General features: G+C 33.4%; 3 protein-coding genes across 4 annotated transcripts; 2 read left to right on the top strand and 1 right to left on the bottom strand.

Annotated features, from left to right (window-relative positions):
* Positions 1 to 297: 297 nt before the first annotated feature.
* On the bottom strand, positions 298 to 24,760 carry LOC117784660 (slit homolog 3 protein). Its single transcript, XM_034622458.1, has 6 exons — positions 24,468 to 24,760; positions 6,437 to 6,821; positions 2,878 to 4,068; positions 2,117 to 2,263; positions 1,960 to 2,045; positions 298 to 1,244 (listed from the first exon to the last, which is right to left on the bottom strand). Exons 1-6 carry the CDS (start codon positions 24,482 to 24,484, stop codon positions 659 to 661), a joined length of 2,412 nt encoding a protein of 803 aa, XP_034478349.1. The 5' UTR covers positions 24,485 to 24,760; the 3' UTR covers positions 298 to 658.
* LOC117784662 (lysozyme) lies at positions 8,030 to 9,496 on the top strand. The gene is made up of 4 exons (XM_034622462.1): positions 8,030 to 8,262; positions 8,631 to 8,719; positions 8,785 to 8,848; positions 9,218 to 9,496. Exons 1-4 carry the CDS (start codon positions 8,106 to 8,108, stop codon positions 9,349 to 9,351), a joined length of 444 nt encoding a protein of 147 aa, XP_034478353.1. The 5' UTR covers positions 8,030 to 8,105; the 3' UTR covers positions 9,352 to 9,496.
* LOC117784661 (lysozyme) lies at positions 9,805 to 11,932 on the top strand. 2 transcript variants are annotated; one of them, XM_034622459.1, is made up of 4 exons: positions 9,805 to 10,025; positions 11,210 to 11,368; positions 11,434 to 11,586; positions 11,658 to 11,932. In XM_034622459.1, exons 2-4 carry the CDS (start codon positions 11,212 to 11,214, stop codon positions 11,810 to 11,812), a joined length of 465 nt encoding a protein of 154 aa, XP_034478350.1. In that variant the 5' UTR covers positions 9,805 to 10,025; positions 11,210 to 11,211; the 3' UTR covers positions 11,813 to 11,932. The 2 variants fall into 2 exon arrangements, with proteins under 2 accessions (XP_034478350.1, XP_034478351.1); XM_034622460.1 differs by lacking the exon at positions 9,805 to 10,025 and having other exon boundaries at positions 11,204 to 11,368.
* Positions 24,761 to 27,207: the final 2,447 nt, after the last annotated feature.

The following is a 27,207-nucleotide window of genomic DNA, read 5'->3' as shown; positions in this document are numbered from 1 at the left end:
AGAACGCTTTGGGAATATTAAAACTACTCTTTTATTTTTTATATTCCAAATTAAAATTTGATTTTTTAAATAAGATTATACCTTTTTCGAAATTTAATTTAAATATTTTAAGACATTAATTTTATTGCCCTACGTCAAAAACAGGTATTATAAGTAATTTATTTTAAAGATAGCATAATTTCTATATTTTAAATTTGAAAAAGTTTTAAGAAAGGTTTATCTTTTTGAATATTTTTGTGGTCAAGTGAGGATAACTCCGATTAATTTATAAAATGTTTACAAAATTTAAAAGACTTTTCCAAATTATAATATATATTCCGGGTTGTATTGACATTATAAGTACACTGAAGTATAGATAAAGATAGCTTAGAATGAATATTTATAAAAAAAACTTTTCAAAATATTGGATATATAAAGAATGCCAAAATTCTGCATAAGTTTCGAATTAATTGTGTGTTAGTTTATGGCACAATTTGGTAAGTGTTTAGGCCAAGTATTTGGATTAGTGCAGGAATTCTAACTACAGCGCGTATCTATAAGCATATATGTATATATAGTTATAGTTAGGGTTATATATCTATATAATATCGGTACAAGCAAGATGCCTAATGCTGCTTGTACTATCACAAGATTCAATTCCGAGAACTGGAGTGAGTTCTCAGAGACTCGTCGTTGCCTGGAGCTTGAGGTAACGTGTCCCATTCTCCGCATCCGCCATGCGAGCTATATGATCGGAGGCGGCATAGCAAGTGGTGGCTGTGGGCGTGGCAGGTCTGCTGCTGCTGCTGTTGTTGTTATTGTTGTGAATGCTGCTGCTGTGACTGAGACTTGTATCACCTGCATTTCCCACACTCACACTTCGACGAATTCTGGTGGCGCCCCAAATCAAAACTACAACCGAGGTGACCAGGATGCCCAAACCCAATCCTGGCAGAAAACTCTTGTTCAGCGAATCAATGACATCGTAACTTTGTAGTAATGTTGGCGTCGACGCCTGATGAACCGTTGTTTGTTGTTGACTGCCAGCAATATTATTAAATTGCCGCTTATTCAGCTGATAATCCTCGCCAGCAACATGCTCCATCTCGTGCTCATGGGGTGTGTAATAAGGTCGACGTTGATACAGACGCGGCACGGACTCCGATCCCGAACTACTCAACTGCAATTGGGTGATGTTGGAGCAGCCAATGTTGAGCTCCGCCTTCGGATTCTGCTCCTGCACCATGACCAGACAGAAGCGATAGCTGTGGAAGATAACAATTGAGTAAGAATCGAATTCGTAGATATTTTTATGTAAGAAATACAATAACAAACACAAAAACACCAAGCCTAAAATTTAAAGAATCCAAAATAAGCTTGATAAAAAGGAAACACAATTAAGGAAACTGAAATTAGCAAAATATTGAGAGCACAAATTGCTTTTCTAATTTCCTAACTATCAAAATATATTTCTTTGCAAATTGCTGAAGTTTTTATTAAAATACATTGTTTCCGGCTTTGTATATTTTTTGCCATTGACATTCAAATTTATAATTACATTTTTCGAGTTTTTCGATTTAATTTTTTGTTAATAACATTTTTTTAATTTCGCACTCTTCTTATGTTTTGCCATCCTCTCATTTATTTCTATTCAAATTTCGTATAATACTTTTTGATATTTAAAAAAACTGAACAATTTCGTTAATAAAATCTTTTTAATTTCAGACTTTCCGAATTTTTGTTTAGCCAGTTTTTTTCCTACTTTTAGTTTCCTGACTAGTTAAGAAGGTTTCTTATTTTTATTTCCTAGTTTTATGTATCTATTTTTTAGTTTTAGTTTCCTGATTAGCTAAGAATGTTCCTTACTTTTATTTCCTAGTTTTATGTTTATATTCTTTTTCCCCCAATTTTTTAAATTCTTAGTACTTTTTGTCAAAATTCTGGAAAAAATTCCTGTAATTAAAGGTACTCAAAACCCACCTTTCTCCAATGTCCAGGGAGGAGCTGTCGGGCACAATGACGCTCACTGTATTCTGTCCATTGACCACCTTGCTCTCGCAATGAATCTGCAAAGGAGGAAGCATAAAACATAAGTTAGATAGTTGATAAAGTGAATCCCTTAATAGAGCTCACTCACCGGTGAATTGTCTATGAGTATCTCATTGATGTTTTCCTCCTTGTACACAAAGATGGCATCGCACATGTAATCCTTCTTGCTAAGATTCAGCAGCCAGGTGAGAATGAGGCCATAATCCGCCGAGTAATGCAGTTCATGGAGTATAATCTGAGTATAGCAAGGAATAAGTTGGCAATTAGAAAATTAGTTTTCTTACATATAAGAAAATTGGCATAATTGAGAATAAATTTTTGCTTAAATTCGATGAACAAAATACAATTTTTAAGGATAGTTTTTCTAAATAAAGCGCATTTTAAATGCAAATTGGAAAACAAAAGATTTTGTATATCAAAAATTTAAAATTTTGGACTTAGAGTAAAATAAATAAAAGTATAAAAAAATTAAATACATTAGAGTTGAAAAATAATATACGTAAATTAAATTGATAATGGATTTTTATAATTTTTAAAGTATTGAAATTTCAAAAGAATGTAAAATTACATTTTTTTTATAAGCTATATACATAAAATTCTATGACCTGACTGACTGACTGACTAAGCACTGTACAGGTCAAACCATTAAACGTACGACCTTGAAGTTTTCACACAACACATATTTATATTATATTCATATTCAACACATGTTTTTTTAGGTTAGGTTAAATATTAGAATTTGTGTTTTATATTTATAAGTATCAATAAATAATTTATATTTAAAAAATCATGATGTTCACGGATTGAATTAAATATTTATTAGGTTGTTTTTAATTTGAATATCCTTACCTCTTCGGACAAGTCTTTAACATGGGATGTAGTCTGATTTGGCTTGGCCAGCGTCTCCAGATGCTCCATGATATTGGCATTATCCTTCTCGACATTGTCCATGTCACAGGTGAGTGTCTCCACGGGCACCTGCAGCAGGGGAGCACCCTCCAGTCTCGGTGGCGTCACACAGGATGCACTCAGGCTGGAGGAGAGCTTGGACACCTGCAGCCACTCGGCAAAAGCTCGAATGCTGCAGTCGCAGGACAAGGGATTCTCCTGCATCTGCAGGCTCTGCAGCTCATGGGCCCGATCCATGGCATTGCGAGCCACAATGGAGATGTCATTGCCGGCGAGACGAAGTTCTCGCAGAGAAGGAAGCGGAGCTATCAGATCCGAGGTGAGAGCACGCAGAAAATTGTGCGTTAAATCCAGAACTGTCAGCCGGGTTAAATGTTGTAAAGATGAACTCGAAATGGCCACAATGCCATTGTAGCTGAGATCCAGAATATCGAGTGCTCCCAATCCATAAAATGCATGATCCTGCAGCACATCGATCTGATTGTGACGCAGAGAGAGACTGACCAAACGGGAGAAATTCGCCAGTGCTTTATTCTGAATGCTCTTGATCATATTTCGATTTAAATTCAGATTCTCCAGATTACGTAGACCCGGCAGCGTTTGTTCAGTTAGAGGACCATTCAAATTGTTGGCCGTCAAATCGAGTTGACGCAGTGCCAAACATTGGCTAAGCGCCTTTAGACTTTGTGGATAATCTCCCAGACGATTCCCGCCCAGCTTCAAAACCTCCAGCTTGCGAAGACTGATGAAAGTGCGTTGGGAGATGCTCGAGATTTGATTGCTGCTCAGCTCCAGATACACAAGATTTCCCAGACTCACAAAGTCCGCTGTGCCCAAGGCTTTGATCTTATTGTTGGCCAAATCCAAACGCTCCAAGGCGCCCAATGTGGACAATGCATTCCAGGGCACACTCAGGAGTGCATTTCCTGGTAAACCCAAAGCCTGCAAAGGTCCTTTGATCCCTAAGAAAGCGGATTTGTGCACACGCTTAATTTCCCCGGATGAGATGACCAGTCCATGCAACGAGATGCCATCAAAGATCTTGGCATCACTCAGGAAGGTCACATTCCTCAGAGAACAGTCCAGCAGCGAGATGGAATAGGGAGAACTTCGCAATCTATCAGCCAGCAACTGTAAAGAAAATCAGACCAGATTAAAGGTTACAAAATATATTTAAGAAGATATATATATTTTTAGATTTCATAAATATAGTATCGGTAAATAAAGCTACGATTGAAAGAAAAAGGTAAAATTTGAAGAGATTTAGAAATTTTGTGATCGAAGATATAAAAAATGGAATTTGATGCAGAATGAAAATAGAGAGCAAATAATGATAAATTTGATAAGCCGCAAGGAAATCGGCTAAGATTTGACAAAGTTATGGCGGTTTGAAGTTTATGAAAATGGGTCAAGGGAAGAGTATTGAGAAAATGGCCAGTGATAAAAAATATGGAAAAAATGGACAGTTTAGGAGGGAAAATTGACTTTTCCAATTTTGATGCAGAGTGAAAATAGAGAGCAAATAATGACAAAATTGATAAACCGCAAGGAAATCGGTTAAAATTTGTCGAAATTATGGCGGTTTGAAGTTTATGAAAATGGGTCAAGGGAAGAGTATGGAAAAAATGGCCAGTGATCGAAAATATGGAAAAAATGGACAGTTGAGGAAGAAAAATTGACTTTTCCAATTTTGATGCAGAATGAAAATAGGGAGCAAATAATGACAAAATTGATAAACCGCAAGGAAATCGGTTAAGATTTGACAAAGTTATGGCGGTTTGAAGTTTATGAAAATGGGTCAAGGGAAGAGTATGGAGAAAATGGTCAGTGATCGAAAATATGGAAAAAATGGACAGTTTAGGAGCAAAAATTGACTTTTCCAATTTTGATGCAGAATGAAAATAGAGAGCAAATAATGACAAAATTCACAATCCGCAAGGAAATCGGTTAAGATTTGACAAAGCTATGACGGTTTGAAGTTTATGAAAATGGGTCAAGGGAAGAGTATGGAGAAAATGGTCAGTGATCGAAAATATGGAAAAAATGGACAGTTTAGGAGCAAAAATTGACTTTTCCAATTTTGATGCAGAATGAAAATATAAAGCAAATAATGACAAAATTGATAATCCGCAAGGATTCGACAAAGTTATGGCGGTTTGAAGTTTATGAAAATGGGTCAAGGGAAGAGTATGGAGAAAATGGCCAGTGATCGAAAATATGGAAAAAATGGACAGAAACGGAAAAAAAATTGACTTTTCCAATTTAAATGCAGAATAAAAATAGAGAGCAAATAATGACAAAATTGATAATCCGCAAGGAAATCGGTTAAGATTTGACAAAGTTATGACGGTTTGAAGTTTGTGAAAATGGGTCAAGGGAAGAGTATGGAGAAAATGGCCAGTGATCGAAAAAATGGAAAAAATTGACAGTTAAGGAAGAAAAATTGACTTTTCCAATTTTGATGCAGAATGAAAATAGGGACCAAATATTGATAAAATTGATAATCCGCAAAGAAATCGGTTAAAATTTGAAAAAGTTATGGCGGTTTGAATTTTGTGAAAATGTGTCAAGGAAAGAGTATGGAGAAAATGGCCAGTGATCGAAAATATGGAAAAAATGGACAGTTAAGGAAGAAAAATTGACTTTTCCAATTTTGATGCAGAATGAAAATAGGGATCAATAATTGATAAAATTGATAATCCGCAATGAAATCGGTTAAGATTTGACAAAGTTATGGCGGTTTGAAGTTTATGAAAATGGGTCAAGGGAAGAGTATGGAGAAAATGGCCAGTGATCGAAAATATGGAAAAAATTGACAGTTAAGGAAGAAAAATTGACTTTTCCAATTTTGATGCAGAATGAAAATAGGGACCAAATATTGATAAAATTGATAATCCGCAAAGAAATCGGATAAAATTTGACAAAGTTATGGCGGTTTGAAGTTCTAAAACTGAGACTACGGGAAAGTATGGATGAAAAGAACACTGACCGAAAGCATTAAAAAAATGGACAGCAAGGTCATAAAATTATATTTTCCAATTTTGATGCTGAATCAAAACAGAGGCCAAATAATGATAAAGTTGACATTCCGCATGGAAATTGGCTAAGATTTGGATTATGACAGTTTAAAGTTTGTGAAAAGTGTCAAAAGAAAAGTTTCAGGTTACATTGATATTAATGAAATACTTTGCAACATTTTGACAACGATCAAGAACTAATTTAAAAGACGTTTTTGTTATTCAAAGAAAATTAAAAAACCATTTTTGAGTCTGGTAAATGATTTTGTATTAATATTTTGTAATATTTTTTAATTCTTTATATATACAAAATATAATAAATATGATATTAAACTGTACTTTTAGTGCTGTTTTAAGGTATTTTCGCAGATTCATTTGAAAAGAGCAACTTCTTTAAGGAGCATTTGCAAAAATTTAAAGCAAAAAAATATAAATATTTTTTTTAAATATAATACATAAAATTTAATAAATTAAGTGCTCACCAGAAGACCATGCAGATCGATGTTGCAACGCAGCGTGTGTGGCAAGTCGCAGCCGCATTCGAGTTCCGCACTGCGAGATCCCGAAATATTGGGACACTTCCACTCGAGCTGTCCGTCGGAGTCCACGGGCAGCGGCAGCGAGGAGACTTCCTCGGCTTTACGCTTTTTCGGAGAACTCTTGTTGAAGTATTTGACTGTGGCAAGCTTCGACTTGACCTTGGGCGTGGCAGCATTAAAGGCGGGCACAGCTGCTGCTGAGATGACATATGCACTGGGAGTGGTAACAGTTGTTGTTGTGGCAACTGTTGTTGTTGTGGTATCCTCCAGCAGATCCTTGAGTTCATTGGCCGACACCAGCGAGAGGGCCAACAATAGAAAACAGCAACTGCAATGTAAATGCAAAGTAATGGAAAAGTTTCATATAAATAATTTTCATGGCAACTTTTTCGTCTTGTTTTTCGTCAAAAATATAAAAAACACTTTAAGATAGATTTGTGGCAAATTGCATTTGAATTGGAATTGTGCGTTTTTTTAGGTCAAGCAGCGTTTGACACTCTGACACACAAAAATAAAAAATCAAGATACATTTCCAACTATAGCTGCAGCTTGAGATACAATTACAGTGACAGATACAGATACAAATCCGAGATAGTTTTGTGTGCACAACATTGTGCTGATGTGCAAGCTGACAATTTGCCAATTTAGCGCTTAACGCAATCAAAGGCGTGCGATTTATTGGATATGTGCATTCTGCGCGTATCTCTGAGATACTTTTGCATCTTTTTGTGAGAAATGCAAATACTGGCGACATTCTTAAGCTTAATACGCATATTACTCAATTTCCTAATTTTCACATGTTGTGCTGGGAAAGTATCTTTGAGATACTTTTGTATCTGTGAGATACTTTTGTATCTTTTCAGACAATCTAAGCACTTATGATATCGTTTTTACAATATCGAAATTTTTACGCATTATAATAGTAAAGCATCTGTGAGATACTTTTGTACCTTCGACCTGAACTCAAATTTTTTTTATGCTTATGACATTCGTTTCCAATTTTCTGATTTTTACACATATTTGTAGTCATCTTTTATGTTATTGGCGATAAATAAACCTTTTTAGGTTTTTTTTCCCAATTTACTATTTTTTATCAAAATTTTAGAAAAGTATCTGTGAGATACTTTTGTATCTTCAGTGAGATTTAAGCAGGTAGACGAGTTTCTCAGTTTGTGACATCGTTTTACTTGTCACAAATTTCCCAATTTTCTAATTTTCACGCTTTTCACAGGGCAAACTGAAAGCGAAAGCGAAACCGATGAACCCAAAGCGAGAGAAAGAGAAAGAACTAGAACGTAAACAACGTTGTTCATGTGACAAAATGTCTTATTGTTGTTTGCTGCTAATTGAACTTTGTGTTGTTGCTTGTTGTTGTTCCTTTTGTTGTTGCAATGTGTGTCAATTTGTCTGCGGCATAACGAGCTCGACAGTTTTTTTTTGTTGTCTAGCGAAAAATTGCGTACGAGGCTTTAAAAACCCAGAATTCTGAAGCTACGCGTGTTTAGTTGTAGTTGGGCAGTTGCTGGGGAAGCGCTTTAGGATTAAAGTGGTCCAGGCAGCCAGAGATCAAGTGCAAGTAGTCCATAGCCCATCGAGCATATCCTTTCAACAAATGGCTCTGCCGCATTGCAAGTTCAGCGCCATTGTCCTGATCCTCGTCCTGCTGCTGTCGCTGTCACCATCAGAGACGCAGTCAAAGCTCCTCACACGCTGCCAACTGGCCAAGGAGCTTTTGCGGCACGACTTTCCACGCAGCTATCTATCCAATTGTAAGTAAATACGATTTTTTTTTTAGATTTCTTTGTATCAAGAAATGCGTAATTTTGTAAGCTCTTGAGATAATTTAATGAAACTCACAAATTAAGTAAAAAATAATATTTTATACAATCAGGCAAAGTTTTATCCAAAACGGAATACTATAACATATAGCTGCCTTAGGAACGATCGCTTTAAAATTAGAGTTTAGTAAGAATATGAGTTAAATAATGGTTGAAATATAAATTTGTATTCTGACTATTATATTCGATAGCTGTCATAGAAACAATCGCTAGATTTCTTCTCATTTCTATGTCTTATGTCTATTACATTTTGTTATGAAAAATTTGTTATTGGACTATTATATCGTCTTTTTTTTTAGGGGTTTGTCTAGTGGAATCGGAAAGCGGCAGGAGCACATCAAAGTCAATGCAGCTGCCGAATCAGAGTGTTAGCTACGGTTTATTCCAGGTATGTGCATCGATGTTTAGCCGGCTTGTAGTGCCATTTATTTATTCCAACCAGCCAATCAACAGATAAACAGTAAAAACTGGTGTCGCAAAGGACGTCGCGGTGGCATATGCAATATCAAATGCGAAGGTAACTATGGCATGCAACAAAATAACCATGATAAAAAAAAAACGGTATCTAAAATTACAAATTATGGTATTAAATATTCCTTTTTAATCAGACAACTTTAACAAAATAATATAAAAAACTTAAAGATTAAAAAATAAATTATCTTCCAATAGAAATGTCTTTTTTTTTTTAATTTTAATATATCTTTTTACCAGCTTTATTACTATAATAAATATTAGTGTTATTTAATATCATAATTTATAATAGTTTAATTTGAATTAAGTTTATTGTCTCAAAACTAAGAATTTGCGTCTAAAAGATCCTTTAATATTTTTTTAATCAGTGTATTTCTTTACTCATGCATATATTTTAATCCTAAATTCCATCTAGAGTTCCTCAACGATGAAATCTCGGATGACTCGCGCTGCGCAATGCAGATCTTCAATCGTCATGGATTTCAGGCCTGGCCCGGATGGATGAGCAAATGTCGTGGGCGCACGTTGCCGGATGTTTCGCGTTGTTAAAGCCACAAAAACAACAAACACAAACAATTGCAGTTATAACCCAAAAAAAAAACATACAAATGTACAATATTTTAGCTGCTAGATTTAAGACTCGCCTCATTGGTTTCATTGCATTTCTTTCAATAATATATTAACATTAGTTGTATTTCGTATTTATTTAAGATTAAGCTTGATTCCAGGAACTCTCCCTTTGCTGATAAGAGAGCTGTGACTGCTGATAAGCCAGGAATATATGGATCAGCATGTCGGGCTTATCACTTAATCAGCTTGAACAACAACAATAACAATAAATGCAAATAATTATAAAGCGTAGCGCAAACTGAGCGTCAATAAGTACAAGTTGCTTCTCTCTATTTTATTCTCTCTCCCTCTCTCTTTCTCGTTGTGTCTCGCTGTATTTGTTTTTCGGCAGCACAACGTAAGAATACTTAAACATTTTAATATTTTTTTAGTTGCCCAGTTGTGGCCCACAGCGTCGCACATGTGAAGCGCCAGCTCACATTGAAATATCTCGCCAACTCGAATACAAAAGAAGATACAGATACAAAGCACCACAGAGACAGATACAGATACATTTTGTACTCACACTCGCACTCGCTAAACGTGTATAAACTAGTTATTATTATTATTATTGTTGTTCGCGTGCTTCGCTGTGTTGAGTTAATTAGCAAAAGGTAAACATTATAATTATTTTGTAATTAACTCAAAAGTTTTATTACCAAATTGGTAAAATTTCCCAAAAATTTGTCTACGAGCGCTGCATAATCAATTTATTGTGGGAAATATTTTTCAATTATTATGAATTGCATATATTATTTAAAAATCAATGGAACATTATCGTGAGCTCAACTTAAATTTTTGTTTTGTTTTTTCTGCAATTTAACATTAATTACATGAAATTCTTTGCACGCTTTTTCTAACTTTATCTCTACACACTTTGTTTTAACAAGTTGGCATTTGGCAGATAGCAAAAGTGACGACAAATATTTAAGATATCAACAACAAAGTCTGTCTTCCTCTTTCCTCTTCTCCCTTCCTATTTCCTATACCCTAAAACTTAAGAAACACTTGTGTTTGCTTATTCTTTTATTTATTTAACTTTTGTTTAAAGAACATCATTAAGAGAACTTGTTGTGAGAAGAATAGCATAAATTGCTATTGTTATAGTAATAATTAATATTGTTAATAATTTAACATTTATAATTTACAATAAAAGAAAAAATTAAATTAAATAAAACTTGAATTTAATATGACCTTATTGATTTGTATACCCTACATTTTTTAGAATGAATTTGTAAATTTCAAAGATTATATATTGCAGTTGTATGCACAAGGCAAAAGTTGAGAGAATATACGTTTCATTGGGTATATTTGGACACATAGCAAAACATTTGAACTCATTGACTATTCGTGTTTCGACACAATGAATACCCATAGTTAATTAGTTGTATCATACGCCCATTCCTGGAACTAATGAATTTAAAATGTCATTCTAAAAAAAACTCTATACTAAATGCATACAGTCTAGTATTATCCGGCATTGTCCGTGTTTCATTTAAGCAATGCTTTTTGTAATTATAATAAAAGCTATATAGAATAATTATACTTCAATTAATAGCTTTACTTTCATTTTAAATTTGTATTATACAAATCTTATTTAAGAGTTATTTTTAATATTCATTAAAACAACAATTAATTTTTTTTAAATAATATTGGTTGCGAGTTCTGGAATATGGTAGGAAGCTAAAGAAAAGTCAGCAGAGAAACATGAATAACGAAAAATTACAATTTAAATTAAAAAAGAATGTTATTTTCAATTCAATCGTCTATCATGTATAAAGCTAAATATATATTTCAGATATGTCGAATATATCTGAAGTACGACTCTTGGTTTTGCTGGGACTGTTGTTCCTTATGCTGTGTGGAATTCAGGTTGAGTCTAAGCAGTATATGCGCTGTGAGCTGACCCGAGTGATGGTGCAGAGCTACAGATTCCAGAAAACCCTAATGTCGAATTGTGAGTTATCATATCGAAATATGAATAATACATGCTGTAATTTATATTAATGCTGCCATACATAGGGATCTGTTTGGTGGAGCATGAGAGTAACTTGAACACAAATAAAGTGACGAGCAATGAAAACAATAGCAAAAACTATGGATTGTTTCAAATCAATAGCAAGGACTACTGTACAGAGGGACGTAAGGGAGGAAAGTGCAACATGAAGTGTGAAGGTTGTTTAAAGGCCTAATTTATTATAAGAATTATATTCATCATATATTATCTTTAATCTCATTTACTTCAGATCTATCTAATGATGATATTTCTGATGATATTGCCTGTGCCAAGACAATCCAACAACAAGAAGGATTTAAATATTGGAAGGGCTGGAAGCGGTATTGTCGTAATACTCAGAATCTGCCCAACTTGGATCTCTCTTGCAAACTGAGCCAATTCTAGGCTCTCAGAATTCCCAATTCCTTTGAATGATTTCATTAGACTTAACATTAAAGCAAATTTACTTAAGCTAAAATTCAATTTAAAAAAATCTCATGAATAAAACTCCAACTTTAATCTGAAGGTAATAGTTTTTTTATATCAATTAAAATGTAAGCTATTGGAGGATTTTATTACGATATTTATAAATGCATTATTTATTAATTAATCATCGCTGAAATATTAATTTAATGTATTTAATATAATATTTACCAAACCATTAATTAGGATTTTCATTAAAACATCGTAACTTATGCTTTAGAATTGAAAAATTTAATTATGATTTGATAACAATTATCTTTAAAATATTGTATTCATATGCAGAGTTACATTAGCTATTTCATTAGATGTTTCATTGAATTACTACAATGCCAATTAGAAAATCAATTAGGATATGTTAACAATTGTTCCTTAATTGAATGTCAGGTGCAATTTCAGTTCTAATTTGCAGTTGTATTATAGTTATAAACACACACAAGTTTATTATTAGTAATAAAATACACTTTTAATATTTGTATAATTTTTGATAAAAAATATTTATTTTATAAACATGTTATTCGAATAGTTTGAATAGAAAACGCCCTAAAGTTCGCAAAAATTTCCAACTTTTTTCTGTATATATTTGATTTGATTTAACGTGCAGTAATTCAGGCACCACGCCCACACATTTTATTGTTATAAGGCACATGGCAAACTTCAGTTAGTGGGCGTTTTATTTTATTTTTTATTTCTTAGCTCTGTAGTTGAAACGCCTAGGCAATCAGAGTCGTAACTCTGGCGACATCGCAGTCAGTTTTCTAGACGCCTCATGCTGTGCTTTCTTGTTGCTGCTGTTGTTGTTGTTGTCAGCTGGTTGCAAGGGCGTAGAACAACCTACGGGTTTGTGTCTAATGAAATGCAGTTTGCTGTAGGTAACAAAAAATAAAAGAAAAAGAAAAAAAAGGAGGATCTGGGCTGGGTTCTATGAACTACTTTAGAAGATTGTGCCTTCACTTTTGTAATTGATAGCCAATTCAGTTGTTATTTTTTTTTTTAGTTGTTGTTTTGGTAATGCAAAACCAGCTTTAACAATTCCTGGTAATGTCTACAATATCATTTGCATTTCCGTTGCAACAAAAGCGGCATTTCCGCTTTTTAGCATCCACAAACACACACACACATAATAAAAAGCGAAACAATGAACTAATCTCAACGTTCTACTGCCGCAGGCAAGCGTGCAACAACAGCAATAACAACATTAACAACAACAATAACAATAACTATAAGTTAGTAACAGGTGAAGCTACAAATGAAACTCAAAAATCAGAGCGTAACTACAAATTACAATGCGCAATGGCCAAACATAAGCAGATCTGTTAGCCCAGTAGTTAAAGTTTCTACAGGCTGCTGAAATTGTGAATATGTCTGTCACAAAATATCTATGCTTTGAATTTATTTCGAATTCAAACCTTGCTTTGCCCATGCAAATATTACATTTAACGTTAAATATTTTTAGTATTTATAGTTTTTTTAATCTCTAAATATTACAAAAGATAAAAAACAACACAAAAGCAAAATGCTGAAATTGTGATCAAAACTGAATTTAAAGCGGAATCTTTCCTTTAATTGTTGGTCTAGTGCTTGGAGACAAGATTTTAAATTTCTAAATATTTAAATATATATTTTTATATATATATATTTTTATTTTTTCTGTTTCAATTTGTTCATTATTATTTTATTTTTAAATTTTATTTCAATTATGGTCCTTGAGTCGATCTACTGCGAAGTTAAGTACAACTACAGGGCATCTAAGAGTCGAGCAACTGGACTGCAGCTTTCTTATTTATGGCTTTTGTTGTTGCTGTTGTTCCATTAGAATGCGTTTTGCATATGTACGTGGTCAAAATAAATCACTGGCCACAGCAATAACAACAACAACAGCAACAACAACAACAACAAGTGTTGCTGCTGCTGCGTACACTTCCCATTTTGGACAAAAGGCAGCAGCAACAACATCCTCTGTCTCTGCAACTGTCTCTTTCCAACTGGCATTTGATATGCAGTTCAGTTCAGTTGCTTCTTCTTCTATCTGCTGCTTCCCTTCTCTTCTTCAGTTGTCACGCTAAACTGGCCACAAAAACAACAACAATACGGCAAAACGTAATGTTCGAAACGTTTCAGTGCGTTTAATTTCCGCTGCTGCTGCTGACGCTCTTTTGGTCACTGTCTCTGCCCAGCTAATTATGCATAAAATGCATTGACAACAACAACGCCAAAAAACAACAACAACTACAATGCAACAATCAAAAATTACAATAATTTATTCAGATCCTGCCTGCTGACTCAACAAGACTTAATTATATTTACAAGTGTAGTTGGAATTTAAAATATAAAAACAAACAATTGTGCGATATTTACCATAAAATAAGGGATGGATAACAAGCAAGGAATAATGAGAAAATTCGAGTTTGAAAAAGATTCAGAGTACGAAAATTACGAAATTTTAGTATTTCTAAAAACAAAATATTTTAAAAAAAATTAGATCAAAAAATTTAAAAAAAAATGGGAAAATTTTTTCTACATAATTTTTGTTTACTTCGGCATTTTTTAATTTTTTCTTTTCAAATATTATTTCTATTTTTAGTTTCCTGAGTTATATTTATAAATAACACGCTTATAATGTAAGTTTCAAAAATAAAGGAAGCGTTTTGCTTCAATGCGATTTTAGTTATTCTAAGTGGAAACTTGTTAGCCTTAGTCTGGCTAAGAGGGATTCAAAGTTTACCAGCTTAGTTCTGTTTTTAGCAGTCGTTCGCTAATCCAACTGCCAACCAACACATCAAGTGAGACGACGCCAAGTTTCAGCCAGTTTAACATTCTTCTGCCGCAGCTCAAGGCGTCTCCCACACACCGCAAAGACAACAACATTTTATGGCAAGTCGAACTATAAATACTCTAAGAAACTTTTGACAACTTCAACAACAAGTTTTTTAAGTTTTCTTTTAATTAAACTCTTTAAATAAGTATCTCAAAATAGTTTGTAATAAATAAATATTACATTAAACTTTTTTTCGAAGAAGTTTTGTTAATTATGCTTCAATTTGAGTAGATTAACTAAAAATTTAATTGATCTCTTCAGAAATAAAATATAAAATTTAAAAGCTTTATTACACACATTTAGTTTTTTTTATTTAGGTATTTTGAATAAGAATTAAGTCACACACAAATAGACAAAAATTAAAATAAAAATTGATACTCTAATAAAAAATATGAAGTTATTTTTATTTATTGAAAATTCATTCCCTGCTTTTGGAACTTTCCTTTGCAAATGCTGAGCAGATCTTTTGTGTACAGTCTGTATGCTAAAGTCAAGTTACCCACAGCTATAGTAGAGTATATACAGCATTTTGTGTGGGCGCATTTAAAGCGCCGCTTTTAACGCCGCGTCGCGTCGCAGAGTAACCCATCCACCATCCACAATCCACAATCCACCATCCACATAGCCAAAACAACTCTGGCCAAAACTGAATACCCAACTGGCTGAAATTAAGGCACGTCAACGGAAATAAACCTTTTTCAAGTTTTAATTTTTTCTGTATGTGCAAAGCGAAATGAGTCAAAATCTTGTTGTTGTTGTTGCTGTTGTTGTTGTTGTTAACGGCATTGCAGCGTTTTCTTTGGAATAAGACGAGGCTGTTGCTGCCTCATTGTTGTTGTTGTTGTTGTTGCTTGGCTGCAGACACGCTCTTGATGATGCTGGCAAAGATACAGATACATTTGCAGATACAGATACGTATGATAATGATGTTGAAACGTTGAATGGCAGCCTGGGTGTGTGTGTGTGTGTGAATGAGTGTGTGTGTGTGTAGCACCACACACAACGTGCAGCTGACGCACTCTCTATCTCTCTCTCTCTCTTACTCTCTCTCATTTTCTCTCTCTCTAGCTATGATTTAACTGTCTATCTTGCTAATGATAATGAACCGATTTAGAATTTTGGTATATTTTTTATGAGCTCATCTTTGCCTGGATAACTAGCTGTATTGACCTGTTGGCACTGCTTTTAGCCATCAACGATCTGGCCAACAAAGGCGTTGGCCACATGCAGCGCTTCATGCTCATGTCGCCCACTGTGCAACAGGCTGACAGTGGGCAAACAGAGGCGATAATTGATGCTGTCTCTGGCAACGTCTCCAGCTGCTTAAACTGGCCAAGTTATTGGCTAACACAAGATATACTCGTATACACTGTAAATATTCAAAGAAGTGAAACAGGTAGTCTTTTAAATAATTTTTAAAACACTTGTTATGTTCATGTTGCTAAAAAAAAAGGATTATAAATAAAAGCCTGACTTTTAAAATGCATTAAAATAATTTCGAAACATTAAGAATAAAAGAAAATAGCTTATCTTTAAATTTCACAATTTATTACACAATTCACAAAATATCTTATCAATCTCTGTATCATTAAAAAAACATTAAATAAAAACTAAATAGATGCCAAATAAAAATAATTATAAAACTTAAGAGCTTCAGCTATGAATTATGCTTAAATATTTTGCATTTAATCCAAACTAATCCAACACAATTTTTTATTTAATTTACAATGAACAATAAATTTAACATTTATTTATTCTGTTTATTTTTTTGTATTTTTTTTTCCAACATTTTTGCGCACCCAAAATGGCCAAAAACATGCGATAAGCCACCGAACAATTAAAAACGCGTTTATTGTTAGTTCGCCTTTTTTGGGCTCTAACAATATGCCACAAAATAATTGTGATTGCAACGAATGCTGCATGCTCTGCCAGCTGATAAATATTTTTATAATTTACTTAGATTTATTTCAAGCTAAAAATGTCACTTGATTGCCACACAGTGCCTATTAAAAACAACTGACAGTCACTTGCAACTTGCAGCAAATTGTTGCAGCTGCTGCTGTGTCTCATGTACCTCAGCCCACATTGGCCACATTAGCTAAATACAATTTGCTACTCGTAAATAAAAAAAAATAAATTAAAATACATGAAAAAAAGTTGCAGCAGGCAAATTAGGCAACATGTTGCTAATAGTGACAGCAACATGTTGCTGCAAATCGAAAAGGCCAAAGGCTAAATTAGACATTTCAGTGCTTGTGTGCCATTTTTGGCTTTTCTGCAAAATTCAATATCAACCTGTTGTTGCTGTTGTTGCTGTTGCTGTTGCATTGTTATCGCTTGACCAAACGCAAAAACCATTTGCCGAAATTGGCAAACGAAATACGCTCGAAAGCGCAACGAAACGAAGCTGCCACAGGCGAGGTAACAGCGCTGTGCATATGAATAGAGACACCAACTAAACTTCAAAATTCTATAACTTTGCTAAAACTAAACGAATTTTCAAGCGGAATGTCATTTTGATCATGATTTGGCCTCTTAATTGATTCTGCATTTAAATTTTGTACATATAGAAAATTTTATATTTTTTCGATCCTAAGCCATCAATCATCCAATTTTCCATACCTACCCCTTGACATTTTTTCAAAGACTTTGATCTCTCATAACTTTCTTAAAAATTAACCGATTTTCAAGCAGAATGTCATTTTTATCATGATTTGGCCTCTAAATTGATTCTGCATTTAAATTTTTATCATCTAGAAAATTTGATATTTTTTCGATCCTAAGCCATTTATCATCAAATTTTCCATACTTACCCCTTGACATTTTTTAAAAAACTTTGATCTCTCATAACTTTTTTAAAAACTACCCGATTTCCAAGCGGAATGTCATTATGATCATGATTTGGCCACCAAATTGATTCTGCATTTAAATTTCTATCATCTAGAAAATGTTATATTTTTCGATACTAAGCCATCAATCATCCAATTTTCCATACTTACCCCTTGACATTTTTTCAAAAACTTTGATCTCTCATAACTTTTTTAAAAACTACCCGATTTTCAAGCGGAATGTCATTATGATCATGATTTGGCCACCAAATTCATTCTGCATTTAAATTTTTATTATCTAAAAAATTTAATATTTTTTCGATCCTAAGTCATTTATCTTCCAATTTTCCATACATACCCATTGACATTTTTTCAAAAACTTTGATCTCTCATAACTTCATCAAAAATTGACTGATTTTCAAGCGGAATGTCATTTTGATCATGATTTGGCCACCAAATTGATTCTGCATTTAAATTTCCATCATCTAGAAAATTTTATATTTTCCGATACTAAGCCATCAATCATCCAATTTTCCATACTTACCCCTTGACATTTTTTCAAAAACTTTGATCTCTCATAACTTTTTTAAAAACTACCCGATTTTCAAGCGGAATGTCATTATGATCATGATTTGGCCACCAAATTCATTCTGCATTTAAATTTTTATTATCTAAAAAATTTAATATTTTTTCGATCCTAAGTCATTTATCTTCCAATTTTCCATACATACCCATTGACATTTTTTCAAAAACTTTGATCTCTCATAACTTCATCAAAAATTAACCGATTTTTAAGCGGAATGTCATTTTGATCATGATTTGGCCTCTAAATTGATACTGCATTTAAATTTTTATCATCTAGAAAGTTTGATATTTTTGCGATCCTAAGCCATTCATCACACTTTCCCTATTTGCATGAACGCAGCTGTTAGCACTTGTATGTTGCATGAGTTGCCAGTGCACGTATGTCTTTCTCTATTATCTCACCAAGTGTGGCAAATGAAATTTATGCGAAGCGCGTGAAAATAGTAAAAGTTGCGGCAAAGTCTGAAGCCAGGCAAAGGTCAAAATGTCACGCAACACAAATAGAGAAGGAGGAGAAGGAGAAGAAGAGGACACACACAGAGAAAGAGAGAGAGACACATGTGGTTTGTGTGTTTAAGTAGCTGCAGTTGTGGCAACCACAACAAAACGTGCAACAAACAAAAGCCAAGGCAGCAGCAGCAACAGCAGCTGCAGTTGCTTTGAATGTGAACTTGGCAAGAGGAATGCAAGAGAAGAGCAGGAAACGACAGAAAACGACAGAAAACGACAGAAAAAGGGATTTGATTGTGCTCAGTAAGGATGGAGACCTTCCTTTGTATTGTGTGGCTGCAGATTAAGACGGAAACGGATGTTGTCCTTGCGATAAAGCAAAACAAATACAAACATTTCTCAGGGATCAAATTGAAATACGATTGAATTACACACTGAGAAAATAATTACAATTAAAATTTTCACTTAATTTGTCATTTAAATTAATTATATATTAAATATAAAAATACAGAATATTTAAATTAAATAATTAACTCGATATTTTTAAATGAAATAAATTTAAAAAAATGTTAAATTTAAAACTCTTTAATGAAATGTAATATGGTGAAAAGAAATATGTCAGTATTTATTTGTACTATGAATGTTTTCTCTAGGTGTACAAAATGCAAATCCAAATCAATAAATTTTACTATTTTAGCAATGAGCTCAGCAAGTGTCAAAATAACAATTTCGTTGGCGAGAATGTGTCAGAAGTTAAGCCCATTAAGCGACAGCAGAACGAAAGACTTAGGCAACAAACTCGTGCTTGCTGTGGGCAACTGTTCCCAAAGAGTTCACTATGTTCTATAAGCCAGCTAAGAGTGCTGCTCTTAATTAGTTAGTTGGCCAGAAGGCAGGCTTAAAAACGCATCCGTTGCAGCGTCATAAATTTGACGGTAAATTAGTTTAAAATGCCGCCGGCAACAAGGCAACATTCATATGCAAATGTTGTACACAAATAAAATGCGTTTAAATGAAAACAAAAAATGCAGCCTGAACAGCAACAAACAGCAACGTAAATAACCAAAAAGGAACAAGATGAAAAAAAAAATAAAGCCAATTTAATTTAAATGAAATTCAGTTTTCGCTTGCTTCCAAAAAAAAAAGAAATACAAAATACTCAAACGAGTTCGAGGTTAAGTTCCTTACAGACCTAAGCTGGGTTTTGTTTGCCACTGTTGCATTGTTATTGTTGTTGCTGTTGTTGTAACAGGTTCTAGAGTCCATAAATTGAATGATTTTGGGGCAACCTGCTGCAGACAAATCCCGGCTTAAAGTCATACCAAAAATGGTTTGTTTACCTTACGGGATTAGCCAACTTGCTGCCCGTATTTATCTCATTTTGCTTTTGTACTCTTTTGTACAATATATATAATTCATTTTGTATGTCCACATTTATTGACTGAATTTATTTGGTTGGCCAAAAAGACTCGACTCGAGTTGATTCTTCGCTCAATTGCTGTTACTTATTGGGCATTTTTAATTTTTAAAGTGCTTTTGATTTGATTTTCATTGCTTTATATGCAGCCGCCTACTTACATATATTTTTTTTTTGAATATGTGTCTTCAATTAAAAAGTAATTTGCCTAACAACCAACAACTTGAAAAGACACAGAGACTGAGAGACAACAACAACAACAGCAGCAGCAACAACCACAAAGACGACGACTCCCACACATTTCCGTTTCTCAGCCCACTCTCAAAATAATGTTTAGCAATTTTTGTGGCCGCTATTGTTGTTGTTGTTGCCCATTTGAATATACAGTTGAAGAGAAATATAAAAAAAATAAACAAGTTTGTAAACTAATTTGCAGCCGCTTGACAATATTGCCCGTAATTTTAAACTAGAAATAAATACACAAATACAGAAACAGATTCAGGTGGAGATGTAGTTGCACTGGCACAGTGGAAGTCATTTTTTTAATAAAATATTAAATTATTTTTAATTTAAAAATAAGAAAGTTTCTTTTATTATTTAGAAGAATATTTGTAATTTTGTTAGCTTACTTATTACAAATTTAACCCAATTTTGTGATATACTTTTAAAATGTATATGCTAATGTTATTGTGAGTGAAATCGCTTAAAATATTCAAGTTTTTATGCTTCAAAGGCTTATCAAATGGAGAGCATTGTTTGGATAGTAAAGATTAATTTATAGACCAAAATCGATATTTAAAACTCGATACCTAAAAAGAAACATACAATTCTGTCAGTCTACTTATAAAGATATTTTATACACTCATTGATAACATGGGATTTAGGATATTGAAATTTAAAAACAAAACAACAATTTTTCTATTTTAATAGTGCAAAAAAGAATAAATTTCCAAATTTTTATGCTACTTAAAATGTACATTCGTTTCAAATCTGTAAGACAACAAATGTTTTTTTTTTAATAATGAAAAATAATATATTATGTATTTATTTTGGAGGAGAATCATTTTAATTTTTTTATAATCCATTCAATTTATTATTTTATTTTTTTTAACTCTTTATTTTCAAAATTGAATAATTATACACTATAATTTTATTTTTTTACAACTATTTTATCAAATTTATTATCAGCTATTTATAAACTTTGTAAAATGTTAATTTTCATGAATTAAAAAGCCTTTTTTCCAATTTGTATAGTGAAAAGAGTCTTTTATTATTATATTATTATGTCTGATTGTCAAACAGCTTGATTAAATAAACATGTCCTACGATAGGGCATTGTGACTGAAAACTGAAAACTGATGACTGAAAACCAACCCAAGTTCACAGCCCACGCCAACAACATCGACGATGATGCCGCCAACGCACGTGCATAATGCTAAATCGCCTGTTAATTGCGACATTTCGAAAGTCAACACACACCACACACACACAACACTCAAAGTGTGCTCGTTGAGTTCATAAAATGTCTTTAATATTGTTGTTTTCTTTTTTTTTTTGACTATCAAAAATTGATGAAATTTAAGCGCACGAAAAACAAATAAAAGCGGAAGAAAGCCCATGTCTAATTTCAAATATATTTATTCATTTCAATATCCAATTCGTATGCATTTCTGTTATCAATGAGCTGCTTATGTGGGCGTGGCCTGTGGCGTTTAGAGGCGGAAATAGATGCCAAATGGACCCAAAATTAAAGTTATTGGTATGATGTTGTTGTTGGCAATGCGACAAGCATGTTAGACTACACACACACACACACACACACACATACAACTAAATGTTAGCCCACACGTAGCGCGTACATTGAGTCTATTTTTTTTTTCTTCTTTTTTTTAACATTGAGTCTGTATGAAAAGCACCGAAAAACCCACACACAAAATGCCAGCAGCCGCTTAACTTGTATCTCAAGAAATTGTTGCTGTTGTTCGCATTGTTGTTGCTGTTGTTGCTGTTATTGCTGTTGTTGTTGAAATGCGAGTATTGGATGCTGCGGAGGAGTATGCTAAGTGAATGGCTCTAGCTTTATTTTCTATCTCTCAGCTCTCTGCACTGCGAGAAATGTGCTCTGTTCATTAGCTAAAGAAAATGCCACGCCTCTAACGCCCACTGTGCACCGCCAACTGCCACATAAATAATTTACGCTAATTCAAGGCACACAAAGTGCAAATCAGTTCAGAGAACTCACAAGTGAGTTGTCTGACAGTTATTGATATCGACATGGTTATCGATATATTGACACATAATTAATTTACGCAAATTTAGTGCAGTATTCAATAAAAATCAGCCAAGAGAATCGCAAATGAGTGGTCTGACAGTTATCGATATCGACATCGCTATCGATATATTGACACATAAGTAATTTACGCTAATTTAATTCAGTGATAGGTGCAGTTCAGTTCACAGACTTTAAATTTAGTTGCTTGACATTTATCGGTTTCTACAAGCTTATCGATATATTGCCACATAAATTATTTAAATTTAATACAGTCAACATAATTTCACAGAGTTTCAAATTGAATGCTACAATTATCGATAACGATCTTGCTATCGATTTATTTGTTATCGACATGTTTATCGATATGCCTGCTTACAGTTATGTGTGGCCCGCTTTTAACAACGAACGCAAGTGGGCTGCGCTCTCATTGCCAAATTTGGCAACTTGTTATGGAGCAACAACAACAACAATACGCAGCAACAACAACAACTACAGCTATCAGCAGTGGCAAGTAGCTGTAGCAGTGGCAAGTAAGTAGCACAGTTGTATTTCAGTTGCGATGACTTTTCTTTCTTCTTTTTTTTTCTATATATATTTTAGTGACTGCTGCTGCAAACGATGGCTTATAAATGACGCCCACAGCTGAGCGCAAACAAAAGACTTAGGCAACGAACTTGCTGCCACAAAAGAACCAAAGCAACAACAACGACAATAACGATAACAACGACAAACCAAGCGGCTAATGAGCACATGTAAAGCAGTAAAAAAAATTATATAAACATTAATTATGTACATTTTGTTTTTTTTTTTTTTTGTATTCTCTACCAAAAAAGGAAACGTTGTAGGCGTACAAAATGAAATGAAAATAAAACTTTTAAATGTGTATATACGTGTGTGTGTGTGTGGTACTGGAGTGAGCATGCTGTGAAAATTATGAACTATGTTTATGAAATTAGAAAACATAGAAAGGTTGCCAACGAGCAACAACAACAACAATGAAACTGAATCGAAAGAAAGACAGCTAAAGAAAAGAAAACAACGACAAAGCGCTAATTGCGCTTAAACTGAATAAATGCCAGAGTGTGTGTGTGCATGTGTGTGTGTGTGTGTGAGGTGCGTAGGTTGAACAAACTTCTTGTCTGCGTCCGTTTTGGAGTCATTCAAGCTGTCAGCAGCAACAACAACCATCACATTACATTTAACTCATTTTGGTTTAGGTTTTCATTTTCCTAAATACACAAACACACACACTCTCAATTGTATGTGCGTAATTGTGAAAAAACTTTAACGCATTTTAGATTTGAAATGACAGCAGGGAGTCGCAATAATTGCCGCCGCAACGGAAGTGCGGCTGTCTGACGAAGTTAAATGAGCCCACAACATTGTCAAAAATGACGCAACACATTTTTAATTAAATTTATAAAATAGAAATAAATAAAGAATATATTAAGTAACATTAAATATATCATGTAAAGTAAAGTTAGTACTGTAACGTTTGGCAGAGACATATAAATATTACAAGTGAATCCAAAAAATATAATTGTGCTTAAAATATTCAATTAAGAAAAACAAAACTAGTGGAACTAAAATTCAATTTCAAATTAAAATTAAAAAAGTATTGTTCGCAATTTGTTACATTTATTAACAATTTTAAGCTACCGCTTGCTAAACAAATAAACAAGGAGATCACTTTACATAGTGCTGTTAAATATAAACAATTTAATAGTTAATACCTAAGACTGTTTGGCCCATAATAAAACCTTTATAATTATTTCTAATACACAATGTATCTATGCCGCATTGAAATTAATTAATTCGGCTATTATATAAATGTTATTCAATTTAAATATAAAGCTAATTTTAACTTTAAAGCCCAAGGCTTAATCGACAAACGCGTAATTAGAAAACGATCTGCAATTAGCTAAATTAACCCAAAAAAAGAGCTGCATGAAAATACTATAGATACGAGTTGAAGATCACTTTGAATTTAGATCGGATCTGATGAGATTAAATCATGTGGGTGGAACAATAACATTAAAGCAGTTCCATTGTTCAAAACGTAGCCAATTTAATGGGCAAAAGTATAAAAAGGAAAATAGCAAACGCATAAAATTCACATAAATAAGCGTATATATAGATAATGTATTTGGCCATAACATTAGCTCAGTGACGTTAAAATATATATATATATGTATGTAGTCAAGACTCACCTCAGTTTGGACCACATTTTGTAGACGGTCTGTTTATTTTGGCCAATTTTGAAATTATCAGCGTGCGAAACTTAAACAGAGAACAGTTTGCTTTGGGGCAAATTTATCAGTGTAGAAGTTGAGCGACGTTTATAGATCGACTGTGGCAAATAAACTGTATTAACTTGGCCCAATGTATTGTTTCTACCTGAGTGGTGAGAAAACGGTTTCTGCTCCAGAACGTAAGTGCTTATTTAAAATGCGATTAAGATCTTTACGGTGCACTGGGTCTAAAACTGTAGGTAACAATTCAGTTGACACTGCTGGACATGGACACACACAAACACATCGACACACAGACACACACATACACAGTGAAATACACTCAAATTTCATTCATGAAATGCGTTGAGTACAATAATCAAATATGCCTATCAGTAAGGCAGACAGAAGACAAAGAGCCGGAAACGGATGCGACGTCGCGTTGTTGATGCCTTTTGTGTATTTCTTTTTATTTTGTTGTATTTATGTTTCAGGATTCTAGAGGGATGACCAAACGTTGCAGGTAGGCGTAACAACAACTCTCAATACACTCAAATACCGAATTGTCAAATTAATATTTGCATTTGCACATTATTTTTCATATCGTAAAACGAATGACTGAAGCAACGAACTTTGCACTGACTGCACTTCAGTTTACATTTGACACAACTGTTGCAAGCGGCAGCAACAGACAAGCAATCGAGCGACCGTCTGTGCGAGAGAGATGTACTTAGAGCGAGCGAAACAGCAATAACAGCTGCCACCACAACTGATCGCGCCGACGACTAAAACTCGACTGAGCGCAATACCAAAACGTTTGGCAGGCAGACAATAGCAAAGCAGCCAGTGTTGGCAACTTTAGAGATGAAAAACAACCTCGAAAAAAAATCAAACTTTTCCGGAAGACAATCAAAATTTTTAAGAAGAAAAATTCTTATTCTTCAACAAGAACATCTAAATTTTTTCCAATTTTAAGCTTGAAAACCATTAATAAATAAGTAAATAAATAAATAATTATTTATGATATTTATTAGACCCATTGCTTTTTTTAACTCTTGAGCCATAAGCAATTACAAAAAAAAATTATTACAATGAATTATTTTTTTCTCTAAAATTATATACACCAAGGCTAATAATTGCTCTGACATGAAATTCGCATTTTTTGCTTCAAAAAACAGTTTTGCTCAAATAATCTTATATTTTGTTAAACATATAAAGGCCAGTGGTTCTTGTTATTGCTTTTTATATTAACTGGTGCTTAAGACCATAAGCAACTTTAATAAAAATCAAAATTGGTATATAAAATAAAAGGTAAGGGCTTTTTTTTTAAATTATATATATAAATTGTTTCTTTGTAAAATTGTATATTGTTGTTAGAGTAGTATTAGCGGAAAAGGTAAAGCCAGAACATTTCACAGTTGATTTTTTTTTTTTGGTAACATTCTAGTTACTAATTTTAATATTTTTATATAACGTCATTTAAATGCTAATATTAAAACTCAATTTTTTTTATTTTATTGTAAGTTCTAAATTCATTCTCTCTACGTTAAATAAATAAATATCCATATTCAAAGCGGGAAAAATAGCTTGTGGCAACACTGTTACCCACACTCAGGTAAACGAGACTCGTGAATGATTCGTTCATTTTCATTCACAAATACTTAGTCGGCTCGACTTTAGCCGAGTCTCTGAGTCAGGCAACCAGGTAAGACGGCAACACGATGACCAGTTCGTCAGCTCGTCAGTTCGCCAGTTCGCCTCTGCAATTGTGTGGGCAGCAGCAGCAGAGTCAACATTCGATTGTAAATACAAACAAACAGTCAACAGACTGACTGAAGGCAGACAGACAATTCTATAAACTTGGCTGGCATGCAGCTTGCCAAAGATTGCATGCCAACCATATTTGGCCAAAAGAAACACAGGAGTGTAACCCAAATTCTATATGAAAACAGAAAACAGAAAACGGAAAACTAAGGCCAAGATCGTTGGAAAATAAATAAATCACAGCAAGAAAAAGTTCTCACACTCGCGGCAATTGCATGTTGGCCATGTTTTGACCGGTGGCTGTTTGATTTTCACATATGATGTCTGCCGCAACAAACAATTTTCCTCGTCTCATAGACAGTCATGGACAAAAGTATTGGCAGTTGTGCTGTTGCTGGAAATATGTAGGTAACACAGTCATGAATGAACTAATATAAAAACAAATACCGTCAAGTTATCGTAAATATGTTTTTAAGTTCATAAATAATGAAATGCAAAGTAAATTTCCCCGGCAAATAAAAAAAAAAAAATAATGTGTTTTAGTTTCTGTTGATACTATATTATATTTTGGTATGTGCATTACATTTTTATAAAGTCTCAATTTTTAAGAATTGAATTTTTATAAGGGCATTGCCTTTTTTACTTTTATTAAAAAAAAAATATATATTACTATTAAATAATTACTTTAATTTTATTTTATTCTTTATATATATATTTTTTTTTAATGCAAAAGTTAATCTGTGGTGGTTTCTAAATAATAATTGAAATTTAATTATTTAAAATTAGTCAACTTAGTTCAAAAATTAACACATAAAATTTATTTGTATGATAATAAGTGAAAAATAAAATACCCCATTCAAAATTAAATCATATTTAAGATTTTCCCATTCAACACAGTAACTTTTTTAGTATTTTCTTTATTAAAATTTTGCAATCCCTGAAGAACAGCTATCAA

The sequence above is a fragment of the Drosophila innubila genome (genome assembly GCF_004354385.1).
Source record: "Drosophila innubila isolate TH190305 chromosome 2R unlocalized genomic scaffold, UK_Dinn_1.0 1_C_2R, whole genome shotgun sequence".
Classification (NCBI taxonomy): domain Eukaryota; kingdom Metazoa; phylum Arthropoda; class Insecta; order Diptera; family Drosophilidae; genus Drosophila; species Drosophila innubila.
Note: the sequence above shows the minus strand (reverse complement) of the source record. Positions and strands in the feature narration are given on the sequence as shown.